General features: G+C 49.2%; 1 protein-coding gene across 1 annotated transcript in view; it reads right to left on the reverse strand.

The window, feature by feature from the left end:
* Positions 1 to 23,801, reverse strand: part of cfap299 (cilia and flagella associated protein 299) — a 57,864-nt gene that overhangs the window by 1,840 nt on the left and 32,223 nt on the right. Inside the window, exons 4-5 of the mRNA XM_084694916.1 lie at positions 10,028 to 10,170; positions 615 to 744 (exon numbers count right to left, since the gene is read on the reverse strand). Coding sequence (XP_084551042.1) covers positions 615 to 744; positions 10,028 to 10,170 — 273 coding nt within the window. The remainder of the gene's footprint in view (positions 1 to 614; positions 745 to 10,027; positions 10,171 to 23,801) is intronic.

A 23,801-nucleotide genomic window follows, 5' to 3' on the forward strand; every position in this document is an offset into this window, starting at 1 on the left:
GGCAGGGACAGACAGCAGGGACAGACAGCAGGGACAGACAGCAGGGACAGACAGCAGCGTCAGGGTCAGGGACAGACAGCAGCCTCATGGGCAGGGACAGACAGCAGGCTCATGTTGGGTTTCGGGGGCTGAGCTTTGCAGGTCGGTGCCAGGCCAGGCTGGGCTCTGGGCATGCGGGTGGTTTGCTGTGTCTGGTTTCCTGTGCCTCCTCCTGTGTTTTTAATAGGCAGGCTGGCCGGGGTGGTGCTCCACCGCAGCTAGGACACGGACACGGCTGCCATTTTGGCTCTCGGCGGGAAAGGCAGTGACCAAGGTTCCCTGCTCGGTTTCCCAACTGCTCTGCTCTGGGAACCAGTGTGGTCAGACTGTAGCTGGTAATGAAGCTGTTTCTGGCTGTGGGGGTCCCTACAGCCCCCCTGTCCGGCTGTCTCGGTGCACAGAGCACCTGCCTACACCCCCACCTTCAACTCCAGGGGGTTAGCAAACCGCAAAGTTTGATGGTTGTCAGCGGGAGAACCAGATCGTCAGCTGTTGGTCGCCATGGGGATGGGAAACACAACAACCCAAAAGGTTACCGTGGAGAACAGCTTCCAGTCTCCAAGACGAGTGCCTACCTTGGGATCGACGTTGAGGATCTTTCGGTCTCTCTTGTTCTTGAAGAGCAGACCCGAGGAGTTCTCTGCGATCACCTGGTAGTTGGCACTTGGGTTGGATGTGGATACTTGTGTGTCCCAGTTATAGAAGCTGTGTGGAGCGAATGCAGAAAGTTATTATAAGTTGACAGAATTGAAACTCACCTTTAAAAAAAAAAAAAAACACAAAAAAACAACAAGGTTATAAAACATACTTGTACAGTGTCGCGTGAGAGAGAGAAGTTGACATGGCAAAATATCTGCGAGTCATGCAGCCGGCAAGGGCGTACAGCTGTGCTGCTTGACACAGTATCTGTGAAGGACGTTTTTCATTATTGACTTGCTCTACCGGAGCTTTTAAAACAACCTGTTCATTCTACCCTGCGTGTGACTCCAGCACTTTACACAACTCAGCATATTGGAAACAGAGAGAAAAAAGGATTATAAAGTATTACTACACGCAGTCCCATTATGAAATCAATGTTTAACAGCTGGTTATAAAACAAATCTTGTTTCTCCCCCCCCTGGAAAAAAATCCTAAATACAAGCAACCAACCCACGATGTGATTTATCTTTTAGAGGGAGAGTAGAATGTCAAGTCTGTTTTCAATTTGACCTGAGGTGGTGTGTTGGATTTCTCCAAGGCCAGGCATTAAGGTGAAGCTGAAGATAATAAGGCACTGAAACCATATGAAGGTTTGGGTTCCAAAATAAATGGTGGATTAATTTATGGCATCCGATAGAATCCTTCTTTCCTCTACCACCTTTCTGTTGTTTACACAAGTTCAAACAGCAGCAGCCATGTGTGGGAGCAGCGGCCCTGTGCAAGGGCCGTGTGAGGGGGCCCTGTGAGGGGGCTTGTGAGGGGGCCGTGTGAGGGGGCCGTGTGAGGGGGCCTTGTGAGGGGGCCGTGTGAGGGGGCCCTGTGAGGGGGCTTGTGAGGGGGCCGTGTGAGGGGGCCGTGTGAGGGGGCCTTGTGAGGGGGCCGTGTGAGGGGGCCTTGTGAGGGGGCCCTGTGAGGGGGCTTGTGAGGGGGCCGTGCGAGGGGGCCTTGTGAGGGGGCCTTGTGAGGGGGCCTTGTGAGGGGGCCCTGTGAGGGGGCCGTGTGAGGGGGCCGTGTGAGGGGGCCGTGTGAGGGGGCCTCGTGAGGGGGCCGTGTGAGGGGGCCTCGTGAGGGGGCCCTGTGAGGGGGCCTTGTGAAGGGGCCGTGTGAGGGGGCCTCGTGAGGGGGCCCTGTGAGGGGGCCCTGTGAGGGGGCCTCGTGAGGGGGCCCTGTGAGGGGGCCTTGTGAGGGGGCCTTGTGAGGGGGCACAGGGTCATGGAGGACGAAAAAAAAAAACGACTAAACGTTAGCGGCCTTTCAGCTGCTGTGATAATGTGTTTAAAACACAGTTTATTAAATGTGAGTTTGATGAATTGGGAAATGAGCAGAAACCCCAGTATCACTTTCTTTGAGAAAATGGCACCACTAAAGCAGTTAGGAAATTGGTTTAAAATAAAGCAATGGGGACGAAATAAATAAAAAAATGTAAGATTTGGGGGAAATCCTAAAAGGAGCTAAAGAATCCTTGGTACTCCAAATATTGCCAACGCACACACTTGCTTGTCGATAAGGAGCTCAGACTAATCAACACCTCGTTACAGGACCCAGTCACTCTGAAACGTCTGTCAGTCGACCTTCAGGAACCTCTTTAGGAACCTCTGAAGAACAAGGAGGTAAAGAGGAAGAGTAGGAAGATGGAACACAACCTGCTGGTGAACCTGGCGAGACACTGACCAGACAAGACTGAGATTCAAAATCAACTCACCTAACGACTAAAACCGAAATGAAACAGCAGTGCTTCTAACTTGTGTTGTTACACAGACATGTTTCCTGGAAGAGTCTGCCAGTTAAACTCCCAAAACATCCTGTCAGCAACTTCTCACCTTGATAAATCAGACACACCTGCAAAACCAAGAAGTAAAAACGTGTCTTAAGAACACATGATTGAGAGCGCATTGCGGCTAAGAGATCGGCCAGCGTAACTGTAGGATCGTAACAGCTCCGCAGAGCAGAATGAGTCATATACAGTAAGCCTTGCATCGGATCGGAGGAGTGGAGGGAGGGGATGGGGTGGAGGGGGAGAGAGGGGTGGAGGAGAGAGTCTGTGTCCCAGAGTGACACAAACGGCCCTCTATAGTAGGTTCTCATCGCTGGCCCCAGCACCACCAGCTGCCTAGCAGAAACACAACTCCAAATATCACACTTCGAGGCGGTGAAGGTTACTCTAGCAGGGCCTCCATTATTCCCCAGCAACGGTTTGTGGTCCAAGAAGAAAGTTGTACCTCGAGGGGGAGGTTGTGTGTAAATCTAGAGAGGGACACACAGTATACAGGACTGCAGGAAGGGGAGCAAGACAGGAGAAACAGGACATAGCATGCGTGATCATAATAACACTACTGGAACCAGGCCAGAGCGCTGCATGCTGTATATCACTTGCTGCCCCACTTTACAGAGTCCAATACATGATAAACAACAGATGTAAACCGTTAATGACCTGGACCATAAAAAATAAATCATAGAATGCTTACATTCACATTTTAGGCTACAGTGAACTTTGAAATATTGTCCTCGTTTGGCGGGGGTCTGGCTCCGGACCAGTGTTTAGTGAGATTTGTTTCAGTAGCAATCTCTGGTGCATTATAAAGACTTTCTACGCATTTTCATTTTGCTCATATGAGTATCTTCTGACTACAAACACATTTTGGAAAGCTACAAATGACCAGTAAACATGTGGCTGCTACATAATCGCCCAACCCCCTCCTCTACCTATTTAGCCCTTCCAACAAACACAGCCCCTTCATAAAATGTCAAAATGCTTATTTGACGAGAAAAGAAAAAAGGCATGTGCATTTGCTGCTGGTCTCCCAGCAACGTAGGCTTCCTTGGACTGGTTCCTGGTTCAACAGCCAGGGACGGTAAATCAGCTTGATGTGGACTTCATCTCAGCAAGGCTCTGGAGGACCCACAACACATCTTGACGTGGGCCCTGTTTATCACCACAGACTGCTGCTAGGACCAGGAGATGGGCCCTGTTTATCACCACAGACTGCTGCTAGGACCAGGAGACCAGGACATGGGCCCTGTTTATCACCACAGACTGCTGCTAGGACCAGGAGACCAGGACATGGGCCCTGTTTATCACCACAGACTGCTGCTAGGACCAGGAGACCAGGACATGGGCCCTGTTTATCACCACAGACTGCTGCTAGGACCAGGAGACCAGGACATGGGCCCTGTTTATCACCACAGACTGCTGCTAGGACCAGGAGACCAGGACATGGGCCCTGTTTATCACCACAGACTGCTGCTAGGACCAGGAGACCAGGACGTGGGCCCTGTTTATCACCACAGACTGCTGCTAGGACCAGGAGACCAGGACGTGGGCCCTGTTTATCACCACAGACTGCTGCTAGGACCAGGAGACCAGGACGTGGGCCCTGTTTATCACCACAGACTGCTGCTAGGACCAGGAGACCAGGACACAGAGACCAGGACACCAGGGGTTTGGAGAGAGCAGCCTGAACCATTAACACTCAGGACTGGACACACCCAGCTGGAGACGAGGACAGCTGGAGGGACAAGGACAGCTGGAGGGACAAGGACAGCTGGAGGGACAAGGACAGCTGGAGGGACAAGGACAGCTGGAGGGACAAGGACAGCTGGAGGGACAAGGACAGCTGGAGGGACAAGGACAGCTGGAGGGACAATGGGGCTTCAAATCACAAGGTAGGACAGAACCAAAAGCCTGCATGCTACAGTCTGAGTTAAATAGAAATCCCCCCCCCTCACTGAGTCACATAGGTCCAGATGAGACGACGGCAGCACTCCAATTATGGAAACCAAATTGAGGTCTATGCCCTAAAAGCTCACAGGGGTCTTTTTCTATATATGCAAGTGAATTATATTGTGTAAGACTTACGCACATGAACCCATGTAGACTTCCTCTTTTTTGCAAATTAGGTCTGACAGCGTTTTCAGTAACTATTTATACCGAAATGCCATACGACAATTAACATTTTTGCTGGTAGACCACTTTTATGCCATGGTAAACCACTTGCTTTTTGGTAGTAAAATAGGACAGATGTGAGATATTTTAACACTGAACATGAAACAGCAGATGGAAAGTGTTTGAGACATTGTCTAGAGAGCTGATGTAGAGTGACAGGACATTCAGGATGCATTTTCAGCAGGCCTGTCTGAGGTGATCGACTCTGCTGAGGGGAGAATTCCAGATGGATGAAAATACGGTGACCCCCCCCCCCAATATATCACTAGCAACATAACTACTAAGTCATGTTCATATTAATGGTCTCGGTCGAGAGCAGGGCCTTGCAGCTGGAAGGCACCACACCGTGACACACGGGCCGCTTAGCATGAGGGCCCGGGGCCTGGTGGAAACAACTACCGTCGCAGTAGAAACGCGTCTGTCCACTCGCCATGGTAACGGCGGTTAACGCTGTTGTTATCTACAGACTGCAATTTTCCAACGTAATGTCAACGTTGTCATGATAGTCTCGCAGAAGAGCGGAGCAGGATTGGAAGACGTAGGCCTAGTTTGTGCAGAGGGCCAACAGTTAGAGCACTAAACGGTTTTTAACTACAGTGCCAAACATTACAAACTTAGAACAGTTCATCCTCAATCACGCGTTTAAAAAATGAGCCTTTTTGAGCTGTTATAACTGCGCCGAGCAAATAAGAGAAAAATATCAAGCTTGTTTTACATGGTCGAATCAAATCGAGCACGTTGTTGTGTATTTGACGTGGTGTGGCTGGCTGTCAAGTACGGAGTTTAGCTCCTCACACTGTCTGAGGCATTACACAACGCAGCGACACAACTGGTGTAAAACCACTTTCCTCCGTATGGCTGAAGCACCAGAGAGACCACATCATCTTCGCTGGGAGAGGTCGACTACGCAACAGTGATCCCGGGTCGTCTGTTTTGAAAAGGCTTCTAGAATAACACGTCGTACAGATGGTTGTGTGCATGAGCACTCAACCTTCCATAACTTATGGTTCATAACGATAACAACAAATGATAAGAGATTTACGGCTCGCGATAATAACTTCGGAGAGTTACAGTCTTACTTTCCGGTTCCAAACGCGAGGCCAACGTTATATTACCAGTGACCAATCAAACCATTAATTCATGATTATACATCTGTAGAAGTTGCAGGGAAATTTCTAACATTTGGCAGGAGGCCCAAAATCATTTTATCATCCCGCCCCGACAGAAACGTCCAATCTATCAAATTAATCTATCAAAACACCATCCATCTAACACATATCAACACCATGAACAAATCGCTCATTAAAATTTTGCAGAGGACGCGGCTGACAAAATGTGCGCTCTCCAAGTGAGAAGATCAACACGCAACCTAAGGAACGTCAGGGAATAATTTATCAGTCAGAAAACTCTATTGTGCTTGTAAGACTTTACGTCCGGGCCAGCCTCCCAAACACACAAGCACGGACAATGCTTTGGGCCAACCTGGAAATACCTCCGGGGCTGGAATGATCTCTCCCTCATATTATAAACTAATAAAGGAGGACAGCAATGCAAATATATTTTCGTAGCGGCAGAAGTTAAGCCAGGCTGCCAGGTGTGTGGAAGGGGCTGTGGAGCGAGGCAGGATGGGCTTGGCCAGGAGATAGGAGGACACCGTTCAGGTTTAATGGATCACCTTGTCAGTAACGCATCCACACTGAAACCAGCGCAAAGCCGAGCCGTTGCACTCTTTACCCCCCTCTCTCTCTCTCTCTCTCTCTCTCTCTCTCTCTCTCTCTCTCTCTCTCTCTCTCTCTCTCTCTCTCTCTCTCTCTCTCTCTCTCTCTCTCTCTCTCTCTCTCTCTCTCTCTCTCTCTCTCTCTCTCTCTCTCTCTCTCTCTCTCTCTCTCTCTCTCTCTCTCTCTCTCTCTCTCTCTCTCTCTCTCTCTCTCTCTCTCTCTCTCTCTCTCTCTCTCTCTCTCTCTCTCTCTCTCTCTCTCTCTCTCTCTCTCTCTCTCTCTCTCTCTCTCTCTCTCTCTCTCTCTACTAATTAAGACTAGGTTTCTGAAAGAGACTGAATGAACAGAGACAGAGACACAGACAGTGAGTGCAAGAGAGAGAGAGATAGAGAGAGAGCAGGGGAACTGAAAAGCCAGAGTGCATAAACAGATGGCCACTTTGCCGGGGAACATTAAATAGACATCAGAGAAGATGGAGGCGCATCTGGAGACACAGGAAGCAGGACAGCAGAGCTGCAGATCTGTGGGGTTATTAGGAGAGGGCTGGGAGGAGGTGTGTGTGAAGCACACAGCCTCTGTGTGTGTGTGTGTGTGTGTGTGTTTGCATCTCTGGGTGGAACGGCTGTGTTAGAATACCTCAGACTGAACAGTAGTCGTATCGCCTTCAGTGATTTATGATCCTCATTATTAATACAGTTCACTGAGATTAGTCATGGAAGATGACTTGTCAGCTTGTGTTTTCTTCTTTCTGCTGGGCGTCGGAGTAACGACAGTGCCAGCTCCTGCTAATCAGACCACACAGCATCACCTCATAAAACACACTGCAAGAGGAGGTACACACACCCTCCCTACTGTACCTCAAGGTCACTCTGAAGACAAGTACACATGCAGCATGTTAAACGGCTTCTCTTTTTCCACACACGCTGGTGAACCTATCCACCCCTGGCCAGAGGGGAGGTGGAAGGTGAGGCTGGAGAGGGAGGCTGGAGGGAGAGGATGGACGTAGAGGCTAGAGGTGGAGGCTGGAAGCTGAGGCTGGAGGTTAGAGGTGGAGGCTGGAGCTGAGGCTAGAGGTGGAGGCTGGAGCTGAGGCTGGAGGCTAGAGGTGGAGGCTGGAACTGAGGCTGGAGGCTAGAGGTGGAGGCTGGAGGCTAGAGGTGGAGGCTGGAGCTGGCGTCCCTGGGCTATGTGGCGTGGAGCAGGGCTGGGACGGAGCCCTGCGGTTGGGAGGGCTCTGTGCATCCGTGTCCAGTGAGTGGGCAGCAGATCCAGCATCTGGTCCTTCTTAAAGGCAACCACACGCACTGTGTGTTATTGTTCCCAACAGAGAGCGAGTGGGGGAGGGAGAGTGGGAGGCAGGAGGGGAGGGAAGAAGAGGGGGAGAGTGGGAGGCAGGAGGGGAGGAAAGAAGAGGGGGAGAGTGGGAGGCAGGAGGGGAGGGAAGAAGAGGGGGAGAGTGGGAGGCAGGAGGGGAGGGAAGAAGAGGGGGAGGGAGAGTGGGAGGCAGGAGGGGAGGGAAGAAGGGGGGGAGGGAGAGTGGGAGGCAGGAGGGGAGGGAAGAAGAGGGAGAGGGAGAGTGGGAGGCAGTAGGGGAGGGAAGAAGAGGGAGAGGGAGAGTGGGAGGCAGGAGGGGAGGGAAGAAGAGGGAGAGGGAGAGTGGGAGGCAGGAGGGGAGGGAGGACGATGGGGTGACAGGGAGGGACAGAGAGAGAGGGCGCGGTGGGTGAGGAGGAGGGAGGGAGATTAGGGAGACAGAGGGTTGGGAGTGAGAGAGGGGGAGGGAAAGACAGAGCAGGACAGAATGAGGGAAGGGGGAGGGAGAGAGAGGGAGTCAGAGAGGGAGAGAGAGGGAGTCAGAGAGGGAGAGAGAGGGAGTCAGAGAGGGAGAGAGAGAGACTACGTGAGAAGTGGAGAGAAGAGGTCCATATCCGTGGCCCGTGTTTTCAGAGGGTGAATGGTGCTCCTGGTATTACTGTAGTGTTCCTGGTCACAGTCTGAACTCTGTCAACTTGAGCAACTAAGCTTGACAGATGCAACTGTACTCCACACAGGGCGGACATAGCTCCCACAGCACTGACTGGTATTTACTTGCTTAAGAAATTGACAGACGTAAATACAACAAAAAGGACAGGCTTTGTGGCAGTTTTTAAGCATATTTATACTAGGTGACTGTGCCAGGGTGTGTGTGTGTGTGTGTGTGTGTGTGTGTGTGGTGAGGACGAGGAACACATCATAACAAAGGCCTGGGTTCCAAACATGTGAGAGCAGAAGAAAAGCCCATGTCATATCTCCTCACGGGTAAAAGCCAAACATGGATTAACCACAGCGTTTCAGTTCCCAACACTATTTACAATTATGTATTTATGGCATTTACAAGATGAAAAGACCTGTTTCGAATGATTTCCGTGATCTCGGATGAAACAGCAGGCCCAGAGCGTGTCCATCTGTTTGCAGAACATGAACCTCATTGTAACACTGTCCACAGCTCGAGTTCAGATTCAAACAACAATCTCATATTTATGTTCAGTTGACTTGATGTTGAATCGAGATCTCTAGCTGTCTGGCTAAAGAGTATCTGCAATGCGTCACTGTTGCCCACATTTGTTCACGGATTCATTAATAACATTCTGGATTGAAATGTTAAAATGGGAAAGACCAGGATTACATATCCGTCATATCATTTAAAAGATACATGGGATGGGAATGCGACACACTGTCCAGACCAGCCTTGTGTTTGCCAGTGAGCTGAAGGCTGTAACTTGGCAGGCTCCACTTCAGAGAACAGGCACTACCAGCCCAGGTGTTTGCTGTGAGTCAGACAGAAGCAGCAAGCACCTGCGTGCGGTCAGCTCTGCCCAGGTGACTTAGTGCTGCCGCAACAGGCAGCACATAGGCCATCTGAAATGTAGGGGATGTGTGATCTTGTGACTGTGTGGAAACATCTGGAAGGTACAAATGGTTTCAGTGGTGTCAGTGATTCCAACTCCTTATGTACACAATGCTCCTCTTACGAAATGACCCACAAGATGGTATCAACTGTAAGTATTATTTATTTCGCTCTAGATATCATTTTGAGTGTATTTTGTGCTTTATTGGACAGTTTTTAAGTGAAGTGTGACAGGAGAGGTAAGGGAAGAGGGAGGGGGGGGGAGAGAGAGAGACATGCAGCAAAGGGCCCAGGCCGTATTCAAACCCAGCCCGCTGTGCCTTGTCTTATAATTCAAATTAAACGACACAAAGAAAACATCTGTTAACCTTTTTGTTCCTCCAAACCCATCAATATTTGAGGACTTCCAAGTACATTTACACAGGAGAGGATTTGTCTGTGTCAGCACTCGTCAGGATGTAGTGTTGCCTGGGTGTGAGTGTCCCGGGCCAGGGCCAGATGTCAGCCCAGTCACAAGCAGGACTGCGTGTCTCTGGTTTTAAACTCGGTGCTGACAGGTATGTCCACGCCACAACGAGACCAACACTGTCGTACACCACAAAGTCTGTCATTTCCACAGCCCAGGTCCAAGCCTGTTGGGTCTCAGAAGCACGTTTCTGCGCCCTTCAGAACTTGTCAAAATCTGTTGAGCCACAAGCTCTCCTGACCAACATGGACGTGCTACAATAAGAGCAGGCTCACCTTAAATCCGTTGATCTTGGCAGAAGCCTCTTCTTTCCACTGAAATATTGTTCGAATTCTTCAGTTTTCAGTCTGTGGGAGTAGTCTATATAGCCAGATATTTCCTGTCCGAGAGCATTTCGATCCCTTATAAAAATAATTGACTGTAAAAAGAGAGAGAGAGAAGGAAACGCTGGGTAAATAATTATGATCATCCTGCTTTGAGTAAAACCAAGAGGAGTCAGACATTATTCATGGGGATACAGCTCTGATACAAAGACTCCCACTCAGACAGGAAGTGACACACGCTGCTCAGAGCAACGGCAGAACGCTTGCAAGCCATTCAACTCTGAGGCTCAAAAAACGCTCTTGAAGTCTGGCCTCAAATTTTAGCTTGGTGGCTCTTTGGCTACAGCAAGTTCAGAGGAACAATAAACTCTACCACGATTGTGAATGCTGTATAAATGTGTTGCCCCTCACCAAACGCTAAAGATGGGAATCCCAAAGCAAGCACTTTCATCCTTGTTCTTTGCTTCTAACCTGTTTAATCTGTTTAGCAATCTCTGCCTGCTACCACCATGTGCTAGTCCCTCAAAGTCTAAAGGTCTAGTGTAAATTCTAACCACATCTGTGGAGAAACCTAAACAAAGCGAGTGAATAAAAAGATAAACAGATTCCTCGTCAAAACTCAAAGAAAATCAAAAGATCCGGACTGGCGTACCCGTAGGTGACGAGACAACTTTGAAATGGTTTGTACTGATAAGGCCTTTGACCGGGGAGGGGGAAACTGGTGGCAGAACCTTCATACTCAGGTGTGGAGAGAATGTTTCTGTCTGGGCGGCACACTGATAACAGGCTGCTAAACAAAACATGCTTTGATGAACCAGACCCGGGGATCCTCCAGGGTGGGTAAACCAGACAGACCCAGGGATCCTCCAGGGTGGGTGAACCAGACCCAGGGATCCTCCAGGGTGGGTGAACCAGACCCAGGGATCCTCCAGGGTGGGTGAACCAGACCCAGGGATCCTCCAGGGTGGGTGAACCAGACCCAGGGATCCTCCAGGGTGGGTGAACCAGACCCAGGGATCCTCCAGGGTGGGTGAACCAGACCCAGGGATCCTCCAGGGTGGGTGAACCAGACCCAGGGATCCTCCAGGGTGGGTGAACCAGACCCAGGGATCCTCCAGGGTGGGTAAACCAGACAGACCAAGGGATCCTCCAGGGTGGGTGAACCAGACCCAGGGATCCTCCAGGGTGGGTGAACCAGACCCAGGGATCCTCCAGGGTGGGTAAACCAGACAGACCAAGGGATCCTCCAGGGTGGGTGAACCAGACCCAGGGATCCTCCAGGGTGGGTGAACCAGACCCAGGGATCCTCCAGGGTGGGTGAACCAGACCCAGGGATCCTCCAGGGTGGGTGAACCAGACCCAGGGATCCTCCAGGGTGGGTAAACCAGACCCAGGGATCCTCCAGGGTGGGTGAACCAGACCCAGGGATCCTCCAGGGTGGGGCTCTCCTGTTCTCCGTGTGAATCCCGGTCGGAGGACAAGACCACAGGGTGGGAGAGCTCTTCTTCTCTGATGTTTAAACATGGAGGAGAGCTCTTCTTCTCTGGTGTTTAAACATGAAGGAGAGCTCTTCTTCTCTGGTGTTTAAACATGAAGGAGAGCTCTTCTCTGGTGTTTAAACATGAAGGAGAGCTCTTCTTCTGTTGTGTTTAAACATGAAGGAGAGCTCTTCTTCTCTGGTGTTTAAACATAAGGGAGAGCTCTTCTTCTGTAGTGTTTAAACATGAAGGAGAGCTCTTCTTCTCTGGTGTTTAAAGATAAGGGAGAGCTCTTCTTCTGTAGTGTTTAAACATGAAGGAGAGCTCTTCTTCTCTGGTGTTTAAAGATAAGGGAGAGCTCTTCTTCTGTAGTGTTTAAACATGAAGGAGAGCTCTTCTTCTCTGGTGTTAAAACATAAGGGAGAGCTCTTCTTCTGTAGTGTTTAAACAGATGCTATCTGGTTCACAGCTGGCCGGGCGCCGGGCCTGCTACTCTATCTGGTGGCTTCTGTGCTCCCGCAGTCAATCAAAGACTTCACCAGATGGAAGTGAGAGAGGGAGGGAAGGAGAGAGGGAGGGTGGGGGGAGAGAAAGGAGAGGGAGAGAGAGGGAGAGAGAGAGAGGGAGAAAGTGGGAGAGAGAGGGACAGAGAGAATCAGCAGGAGTAGAACCAATCATTGGAGTCACCTTTCCAATCCCATTCCACTGCCCACAGAGATTAGAGCACCCAGCCCCATCTCCAGCAAAATGTCCCAAATTCAGGCAATTCCCAGTTGTAAACTGCTGTGGAACAGCCGGTGTGGACTCATGGTGCCTGAAGGCTGACACTGGTGTCACTAATCACTCCCCTGTCCCCTTCAAGGAACACAGACGTGTGTGACTAGACTAACCCCGGCCCTAATCCCTTCCAGCCCTGTGGCAGAGAGAGGGGGCAGGCGGGCAGAGACTGACAGCATAGTGACATGCACTGGGCTGCTCTTTTGTGCTCTGACAATGTCCTACAGGTGGGGACACAATGGCAAGGCAACTTCACATCCTGTGTGTGTGTGTGAGGTTGTGTGTGTACAACGTGCAGCATAGCGTGTGACTCCCAGAGTGAGAATCCCATCCAGCAGGGTGAACACACAGCCTCCCTGATCTCCCCCCAGGCTACAGGTGAACCAACACTGTCGTCCTCTCTGCACGGCCTATCTTTCCAGCAGAGTCAGGGAGAGAGGGAGACAGGGAGGGAGGGAGAGAGAAAGAGAGGGAGGGAGAGAGAATGAAAGAAAGATGGAGGGAGGGGAGAGAGAGAGAGAGGGATGGAGGGAGGGAAGGGAGATAAAGGGTGAGAGAGAGAGAGAGAGAAAGAGAGAGAGAGAGAGAGAGAGAGAGAGAGAGAGAGAGGGAGAGAGGGAGAGAGAGGGAGGGAGTGAGAGAGAGGGATGGAGGGAGGGAGAGAGAGAGAGAGAGAGAGAGAGAGAGAGAGAGGGAGGGAGGGAGTGAGAGGGTGAGAGAGAGAGAGAGAGAGAGAGAGAGAGGGAGAGAGAGGGAGGGAGGGAGTGAGAGCAGGGCAGGGCAGGGCAGGGCAGCTGGGAGGGGATGGCCGCTATGACACAGCTGCCCTGACGCACAGCGGTGGTTTCTCTATACGGCAGAGGCTTTTCCACTGACGCAAGCATCTGCAGTGGGTGTGTCTGAATGGACGGGGGCGTGGGCGGAAGGGGTCAGCCCCCCCGCCCCCTAACGGATAACCCTTTACCAGGAACCCCCCCTGGCCCCTCTTCCCTGTGAACACCCCCCCCCCATCCACCCCTCACTCTTCATACCCAACGCCCTCCCAGCCCCCCAGCCCCCCAGCCCTCCCTGTCCTGGGAACAGTCTTGCCCTGTCAGAGAGCTGTGCAGGTGTGCTGGGGTGTCAGCAGCCCCTCCCGTTTATTATTGGTGGGCTGCACTTTAGGAGGAATCCTGGGCCATCACTAACAACTGTGTCAATTTGTTGGGGTAATGAAAACATGGCCTGTATGACAGGAATGTTTGAGGTCGGACTCCACTTTTTTGGCAGGCTCTGCCCTCTCCCCTCTTTAGATATTCCTTGAAGGGGGAAAATTATGTGTGTGTGTGAGTGTGTGTGAGTGTGTGTGTGTGCAGTGAAGGGGAGGGGAGGGCCGGGGTGAGCTGGGAGGAGTTGCTCGACTTGGAGACTTCACACAGCGGGGCTTGAGTAAGAGATGAGGAGAACACCGGACGTGCTGAGGTGAGCTGCTTCTGGAGAGACCTATCCAAACACACTTCCTGTTTCTGGAGAGACCTATCCAGACAAACTTCCTGTTTCTGGAGAGACCTACTCAAATGCACTTCCTGTTTCTGGAGAGACCTATCCAAACACACTTCCTGTTTCTGGAGAGACCTACCCAAACACACTTCCTGTTTCTGGAGAGACCTACCCAAACACACTTCCTGTTTCTGGAAAGACCTATCCAAACACACTTCCTTTTTCTGGAGAGACCTACTCAAACACACTTCCTGTTTTGGTTACCTATTGACAACTAACCATTTGGCTGGTGGACAAAAAAGTTAGTTTTGCACCCCGGCTGCTCCCCAACAGAACGGCAGGCTCGATGGGCGGTGCTGTGTGATAGCCCAGGCTGAGGATGTTTGTGTAAACGCTCCGTAGTAAGATCAGGAGGAACACACAAACCAACACACACATTAACAAACACACACACATCCAGTATAAACACACTCACACATACACATCCAGTATAAACACACACACACACCTGACACAACACAACGTGCTCCAGGAGGATGTTTGTCAGATTTAAAATCACGTTCGACCTTTGCCTGAAGAGAGAACTTCCTTCTTTAACAAGTTGTAACCACCACATTCTAAGTGTCAGTTAGGAATGTTCTCACATTGTTTCTTCCATACATAAAGGCGACATATTGCAATTAATATGCCAGCACATTGTTTGTGGTGCTGTCAGGCCAAATAGTGTCGTTGCCATGGAACGGCATTGTGACATCAGGTAGGACACTATTTGGCCCTAGGACACTATTTGGCCTGACAGCACCACAAACAATGTGCTGGCATTGTGACATCAGGTAGGACACTATTTGGCCTGACAGAGCCGCCGTCTAAGATTCCCAATGTAGCAGGAGATTCCTTCTCAGATTAAAAAGGAAACAATTTTCACTTCTTAAATGACTTTAGTCGGTTTAAGTGAAATGTTTTCTTGTTTATCATAATGGTCTTAACAGGCTGGATGTTGCATACACACGCAGGCAATAATGATGAAAATAATCAAAAGAGGCCGTTTCCTCACTTATAATTACAGGGCGTGTCACTAGACAGATGTCTTGGCGAAAGAAACAAAAATGCACAACCCATACCCAAAGAGTACTCGGTCTCTTCGGTGGTTAAACTTTATATCTGTATTCTTTTCTAGCATTTCGGAGCGTAGTGTCTTTGGTTGTTGATTAAAAATAGGAGAGGAACATGAGCTATTTATGGAGCATGCAGGCTGTAACTAAACACCCTGTTAAACAATGTGGCCCAGCCTCACTTCAGCTCTGTTTAAACACAAAAGTAACATATCCCAAGCAAGGTATGACAAACCGACTCGAGAAAATGCATCCATCCAAAATACAGATGTTAAACAGAGGACGAAAACTAAAACGAGCTTGAACGTTGTTTGAAAAGTGGTTTAAAGAACGGGAGGGCATTTGTTTACCCCATGTGCACTCCATCTGCATGCATAAACAGTTTTGCAGGAAACTAACTAAATAAAAACCAGGAGCAGGTGTCATTCGGCCCAGCTCTCCCGGACAGCCGCATGGTGGAACGCTACGCTACGCCCAGTGAGGTTAGCCCTGAGGACAGGACAACCATGGCCAGATTCCAAAAGCGAAGCGGCTCGGTCAATCAGGCAGCTCCAGCTCGACCCCTGAGGTCGCCCGGTCCGCAGCCTTATTCAGAGAACTCGCCAGTAAAGACTCAACCACAAAATAAGTGGCTTGAACCCACATACTTCAAATTACAGGGCACGCTGAATCAGAAAATGCTATCCTGCTTCTCGCAATAGTGTTTTAGAAATTCTATTAAAACCTCCCTTCATTTGGTCCCACATATAGCCTAGACTTTTCTAATGTTCTCCTGATTGCTACAGGAGAACTGAGAAATCATTGATTGCCTGTGTGCAAGGTCCCAATGGCGTGGTTCCAAGCGTCTTTAAAACAATTTAGCATTGGTCGACGTACAGAAACTATCAGCCTGCACGCCTTAGTGTAGTGAGCGAGGCAGACTGAACGAGAGATCTGGAAGGCTGAGATCCACAGCGTGCTGCCCTGGGGGCGGGGCCTTCCACAGTGTGCTGCCCTGGGGGCGGGGCCTTCCACACCGTGCTGCCCTGGGGGCGGGGCCTTCCACAGTGTGCTGCCCTGGGGGCGGGGCCTTCCACACCGTGCTGCCCTGGGGGCGGGGCCTTCCACAGTGTGCTGCCCTGGGGGCGGGGCTTTCCACACCGTGCTGCCCTGGGGGCGGGGCCTTCCACAGTGTGCTGCCCTGGGGGCGGGGCCTTCCACACCGTGCTGCCCTGGGGGCGGGGCCTTCCACAGTGTGCTGCCCTGGGGGCGGGGCCTTCCACACCGTGCTGCCCTGGGGGCGGGGCCTTCCACAGCGTGCTGCCCTGGGGGCGGGGCCTTCCCATCAGAGCGTCCACGCTGAGCTGTAGGACTCCCAGCCCACAAGCAGAGCGGCTCCCAGCTGCACCGTGCGGCCCTGACGAGAGGGGAGATCTCCACAACCTCGCAGGAAGAGGATGGGCATGCAGGGCGGTTCAATGAAACTGTCCAAGAAAGCATCAAAAAAACAAAACTAAAGGGAGACAGCGACAGGTGGGAGGACCTTGAGCAGCGGATGGCTAGTTCCTGTGCAGCAAAAGCATAGAAGAAGAAAACAAAAAAGAAGAAAATGCCTTATTGTAAATTAGACTCATGGCTGAATTCTGAGAGGAATGACTTGGGAATAGTGAGCCAGTGAGGCATGTGGTCGAACGCTGCCTCAGCTAAAGATTTCAGACACCAAAGTTACCCTAACGAGACGCAACATCCCTCCCTCTCTGTTCCAACAATCATTTTCCACATTTTTTCTGGCTTTCAAATTACGGGTGGGAAACTAAACTTAAGTTTAGCACAAAGTATGTGGAGCGCTGCAACAGAGCGACATGACGATTGCTTAATCTGGGAAAACCTTGCCAAAGAATGCAAAACTTGGATTATGGTCTCATTAATCCTGATGGACATTTTCAAACCTGCCCCTCGTCCTTATCCTGTTTAGAGACAGAATCATTTTTTCGTGACAAATGTTAGGTGGTTACTCAGATAAAGATACAACTTGGAAAAGCTGGAGCAAAATCACTCCAACAATATCTACAGGTCAGCATCTCCATCTGAATTATCTTTGTGTGTGTTCAAAGGCAGTGTACGATAACCCCATCAGTAACCAGGTCACTGTTTCCCCCAGACTCTCCCCGCCCTCACGCCCGCAGAAACTAAACTAAACACTATACAACCTTCCCAGCATGCCTCGGGACCCAGCCCGAGAAAATCCCACAGCTCGTTTGAACCAGAAGCATTTCTGCCAACGAATGTAGAATTCTATGTACTGCGGGCTACCGTTCAAAACAATATTGTTTGAGAAGTCTTTTCTTTGTTAAACCGAGACACCACCTGTATGAAAGCAAGCAGAGCACAAAGATTGTGGTTCACCAGACCAGACCTGACCCGACACAAGTCAGTCTCTACTAACAAGGAGTTTCAGAATCTCTGATTGTTGTAGCATGTGTGTGTGTGTGTCCAACATGTTCATTATGCATGCAATAAAATACAACAGCCTCTGAAATCGGCCTGTATGAAACACATCGCTATATCTCAGTTCACTGGCCTGCTCATGGATTCTTATGACATAAGTGGGGAGGGCAGGGAAGAGAAAAAATGAGAGTTTTTTGCCCAATAGCCAGATTTGACAAACAAACAAACAGAAACTCTGATGTGAAGAGCAGATTAGTAGGAAACCAGAGTCCAAACTGCTCATGGGCAGACAGTTGCTTGTGCAGGTGCACTAAACCAGTCGCAGCGTGAACTTCATAAAGTCAGCTTTTATCAAGATGTTGTTTATGAGCTCCAAACATCAAAGTTTAGGTTTTTCTTGCCTTTGTGTTTTTTTTCCTAAGAGGGAAAAAAAATGGGTCAGAATATTGGATTATATGCTTAAGAAACTTCTGGTAGTCTTACATTTTACATTTACATTTAGTCATTTAGCAAACGCTCTTATCCAGAGCGACTTGCAGCAAGCACAGGGACATTCTCCCTGAGGCTAGTAGGGTGAAGTGCCTTGCCCAAGGACACAACGTCATGTGCACCAGCCGGGAATCGAACTGGCAACCTTCAGATTACTAGCCCGATGTTCTACCCGCTCAGCCACCTGACTCCCAGTCTTAGCTGGGTCTGGTCTCTGTGAAGAGGGTATAAAACCTTCATTACCATCTGATGTAGAATCCATCACTATGGGCTGGATTGTGTTGTGTATAATATAAAATGATGTATATTTAAACTCAACAGCAATTTAACATTGCTGCCTAATTACACAACATGGACGTCTTGGCATTAAACTGGATGTTTTAGAATTTAATAGATGGGACATAAAATGAATCGTTTAATCAACACTTCTTGTTGGTCATTGGCGTTAATTGTAAAATGAGGAATTCAATTTTCGGCAAAGTGGTTTAACACCACAAGTAGGGAAACCACACTGCTGGAATATGAGTCAACTTCATCTTGGTGGGTCCCAAGACTTGTGATCGTCACCTTGGAGACAAATCCTAGCTCTCTGTTTCAAATGACCAATCCCTAGCTCAGCTGTGCAGGAGTGCCACCGTCCCCATCCTCCACAGCTGTCCCCACACTGCTGCCACTAACAACTCTATTTCAGAGGACACTCCCTTCCTGTTGTTCAAGACGGATGTTGTAACCCGTTTTTGAGTAGAAGCCAGTGAATATAATTGGCCAGCAGTAATTGGAACTAAAACATATATAAGATGGTGGTTGTTTGGTTTCTGTTCAGCGGCTTTTCACCTTCAGTGTTCCTGGGAAGTAGACTGTGTCACTTCCTGTGACACACCTGTCATTACTGGAAGCCACAGGAAGTTAACCAGGCAAGCTCTAATGTTACATTTCAAGGCTCATGTGCAGGGTGTCAAAAAGGAGGCCGTTTCTCTCTCTGAGAACCACAGAGACTCAGACAAGACACCACCACAGAGACTCACACCAGACACCAACACAGAGACTCACACCAGACACCAACACAGAGACTCACACCAGACACCAACACAGAGACTCACACCAGACACCAACACAGAGACTCACACCAGACACCAACACAGAGACTCACACCAGACACCAACACAGAGACTCACACCAGACACCAACACAGAGACTCACACCAGACACCAACACAGAGACTCACACCAGACACCAACACAGAGACTCACACCAGACACCAACACAGAGACTCACACCAGACACCAACACAGAGACTCACACCAGACACCAACACAGAGACTCACACCAGACACCAACACAGAGACTCACACCAGACACCAACACAGAGACTCACACCAGACACCAACACAGAGACTCACACCAGACACCAACACAGAGACTCACACCAGACACCAACACAGAGACTCACACCAGACACCAACACAGAGACTCACACCAGACACCAACACAGAGACTCACACCAGACACCAACACAGAGACTCACACCAGACACCAACACCCACAAAACAGAACAGAGACTAAGGAATGCACACGCACACGTGTGTTTTCATTTCAGGGGAGCGATTACAGATTGCAGCCATTTTGTGGACAACAGGATCTCAAAGACAGGGTGCAGCAGGTCACCAATGGTCTTCCCTATTGCAGCACTTCCAGAAAACACTTAACTTTGATACTAGCATAATGGTCCTCTGCAAATCAAGTTGTTACCTTCATTATCCGAGCTTTGTGCGCACATGCCGAGAGGAGTTTTCCAACACGAACGTTGGTATTTGAGTTGCATTACTCATACTTACAGTAAATGGGATTTTGTTGTTTATTTAACTTGCCTTCAAAGAACGAAGGATCCTTTAATGGAGCAATTAAATACAGATCAAAACTACCCTGTCCTTAACACAGCCCTCTGCATTTGAGCGCTACTTTTCCAGCTACGGTCCGAGTGAGAAAGATCTGAAATATGGCCATGAAGGGTCCAATCACCAAATTACACAGCAGCTGCTTGGACGTCAGGGAAAGAGAAGAAAACTTGAGCACAGCTGTAATTAAATGGACAGATTCAAATACACTGCACTATACACTGTACTAACATTCCTGCCAAGTGCAGTAAACAGAGTTGCGCCTGCCCCCAGTGTGAAAGAACCCTACCCTCCACAAAGTCACCTAACCATCTGTCTAACTGGCAGGTGCTGGAGCCCCAAATAAAGATGCAACTAAGATAATAAGTCTGCTTTCCCTTCACCAAACAGCTCACCGTAGGTCGGTCTATTTTATCTGGTACACAGAGGTGTTTCCCAGTTTTGCCATGCGTCAGAAACCAGGTGAGTTCAGGAGGTGAAATCAGAGCCTAGCTTTGGGAAGCTCTGTCGAACACAGGCTGTCTGCACCTGTGGCCACCCCGCTACCTTCAAACATGAGGTCACAACGTCACACAGCCTCTGAAGAGAGATGAATGTGACTTCTGAGATGTCCCCTTGTCTTCTGAGATGTCCCCTTGTCCCACGATCAGAGGCAGTTACTCAGGTGGGCTGTGCTGTGTGTTACATTTAGTCATTACAGACGCTCTTATCCTGAGCGACTTAAAGTAAGTACAGAGACATTCTCCCCGAGGCAAGTAGGGTGAAGTGCCTTGCCCAAGGACACAACTTCATTTGGCACGGCCGGGAATCGAACCAACAACCTTCTGATTAATAGCCCGACACCCTAACCGCTCAGCCATCTGACCCCCCCAGTGTTAGCATGTGGTCCCACGATCAGAGGCAGTTACTCAGGTGGGCTGTGTGTTAGCATGCGGTCCCACGATCAGAGGCAGTTACTCAGGTGGGCTGTGTGTTAGCATGTGGTCCCACGATCAGAGGCAGTTACTCAGGTGGGCTGTGTGTTAGCATGTGGTCCCACGATCAGAGGCAGTCACTCAGGTGGGCTGTGTGTTAGCATGTGGTCCCACGATCAGAGGCAGTTACTCAGGTGGGCTGTGTGTTAGCATGTGGTCCCACGATCAGAGGCAGTTACTCAGGTGGGCTGTGTGTTAGCATGTGGTCCCACGATCAGAGGCAGTTACTCAGGTGGGCTGTGTGTTAGCATGTGAGAGAAGACAGAAGACACAAAGGGGAGGGAGGAGAGAGGAAGAGAGGCAAAGAAAGAAAGAAAGAAATAAAAGGGGGAGGAGGGGGGTGTTGAGGGGGTTGTCCTTTGAGTTACCTCTGTGAAGCACACACCCACACCCACCAAAAAGCCCTTGAGAAGCAATTATTTTCCTTCCCTCTTTTTCTTGGACATGGTTTGGTTGTGCTTTTGTCAGGAGAAGTGAGACTACGGGGTTTAGCGTTTTCCTCTAATTCCTGTTTTTTACTGACTACATGTCTGCGCTCTGATCCAAGGACAGCATAGATGTCCACAAGCTGTCACAGTGAGAACCTCTTTGTGGTCCGAACTGAAAGAAAGCTCTAGGGAACACAGCCAGGGCTTCCTCCTGATTACTTTGTTCAACACAAACTATAAAAGTCTTCTTGGTTGCGCCTCAAATAAACGCTTGAAAAACAAATTTCTAAAAGTTTAACAAAATGTAGAACATGGCAGATGACTCTGTGTACGTTGCCTCGGTCGTGGTATCACGACCACATTATAAATGTCCAAATCCTCCCCTCAACATCTTACCGATGACTCTATGAAACTTTGGGCACTGTGCACACACTATCATTTGTGTGTATTTATATACTATAAACCTAAAAAAATTGTGTAATGTTTCCTAAAACCAGTCCAAAATCATACAAATTTGGACTGGTGACAACATTAATGTAATAGTAACAAGCCCATGATAGAATACAGATTTGATGGAATACTTGGCAAATTAAACTAATAAGAGCTGTTAAATCAAATCCACAGTAAACACGTCCTCTTCCTGTTGGTTCTGATAATATGTTTAAGTCCTTGGTGACAAATGACCACATGATGACAATGGACCCCCTTATCATTAATGTGTTTGTCCCGCAGCAAAAATGTGGAGAATGCCGTCTTTAGCCAAAACAACACTTTTCATCTTCCCTTCTGGGCCTCGGGGAGATCTGTGGTAAAAGACTCTTCACTGGGGAGTTCATATCCAATCTAAATCAACTTGTGTATAATACACATTAAGAGTAAGCATAAAATCTAATGAGAAGTTATTTCAGCAATGTACAAGGCAAAAACTTCTCTCAATCATCCTTAAAGCAGTATTGATCCCTTCCACAGGATGTGAATATGTTCTCTTCCTAACACAAGCAAGCACTACTGCTCTCCATGTGAGCACTGGTGGACGACTGAATCTGAATCTGGCTCTCCACACGATCATCTTTTGCACAACTAGCAAGCATCCATCATTCTGACATAAGATTTCACTTCCAACTGGACTGTGGGAAAATGTCTTCATTTGACCCAAAGCGGACAATCCTTTGAGGGCAGGAGAGATTAAAAACCATGACTGCAACTTATTGGGTGGGGGTGTCATTTTGTCTGACATGATTTGCACAGTCTGATGTTAACAAGTCTACCGGATCGAAACTTTGAAGTGGCAAAACAATTAGCTCTCTGTTCAAAGTGTTTATGTCATGCGTTATTACAACTGCTCCGCTGAGCCATTACTGCATCACAACCTACGGTATCTCCAAAAGAAAACACAGGAGACCTATTTTATACGGACCTAAAATAGATTTGCAATGTTTTGATGTTGGCTGGTGCTGTGTGGATCTCACGCCACGCTGCTCCAGGACAGGAAGGAGTGTTGGGATTGGAAAAGGGGGCGACTAACGATCGCTCCTGCTCCCAGCGCATGTTCAGCTGGGTAGAGAAGCTGGCGACGGCTTCTACACGTCCCTGATACTGCTTTATGAAATGCACACACACACATTATTGAGTCCAGGCCAGGTGCTAATGAGAGCCATGCTTTTGTAACCTCTCGCTGTGTGTGACATGATTACATTTCAGTGTACAGTATTAGGTCTGTTAACATTTAGAAATATAATTGACTCAAGCGAGGACCTTTTGGTGAGCAACTCACATGTTTTAGGGCTTGGTGCTAAGGCCGTTATGGTGTACGTTGATCTCTCGCTCTCTCTCTCTGTCTCTCTGTCTCTCTCTCTGTCTCTGTCTCTCCTTGTCTCTCTCTGTCTCTCCTTGTCTCTCTCTCTCTCTCTCTCTGTCTCTCCTTGTCTCTCTCTCTCTCTCTCTGTCTCTCCTTGTCTCTCTCTCTCTCCTTGTCTCTCCTTGTCTCTCCTTGTCTCTCTCTGTCTCTCTCTGTGTCTCTCTGTGTCTCTCTCTGTGTCTCTCTCTGTGTCTCTCTCTGTGTCTCTCTCTGTGTCTCTCTCTGTGTCTCTCTCTGTGTCTCTCTCTGTGTCTGTCTCTGTGTCTGTCTCTGTGTCTGTCTCTGTGTCTGTCTCTGTGTCTGTCTCTGTGTCTGTCTCTGTGTCTGTCTGTCTGTCTGTCTGTCTGTCTGTCTCTCTCTGTTTCTCTCTCTCTCTGTTTCTCTCTCTCTCTGTTTCTCTCTCTCTCTGTCTCTCTCTCTCTCTCTCTCTCTCTGTCTCTCTGTCTCTCTCCCTGTCTGCCTTTCCTGTCACACAACTGTAACTGTCCAATAAAGCATGAAAATGCTGAAAATATATTTCAAAAGAAGAACACGGCTGTGAATTTGCTCGTGAGTTGGGCATGTGGGTAACAAAGAGGGGGGAGGAGGAAGCGTAGCGGCAGTTTAGCGCCGTTGACTTGGCAACGGTGGGACACAGCTCTCTCGGAAGGAAGCCAAACACATTGAAGTTTTAATAGAGCCAGACATGACTATATAATAAGAAGACATTTTGTGATTATTGTTTACTCTGGTTAACAGACCTCAGAAAACAGGTGGAGTGTTATTGGACGTTCATGTCCGTGGACAGATTCCAAAGCCACAGGCGTAGT

The sequence above is a fragment of the Hypomesus nipponensis genome, chromosome 28 (assembly GCF_054491055.1).
Source record: "Hypomesus nipponensis isolate SF chromosome 28, ASM5449105v1, whole genome shotgun sequence".
NCBI classification, from domain to species: Eukaryota; Metazoa; Chordata; class Actinopteri; order Osmeriformes; family Osmeridae; genus Hypomesus; species Hypomesus nipponensis.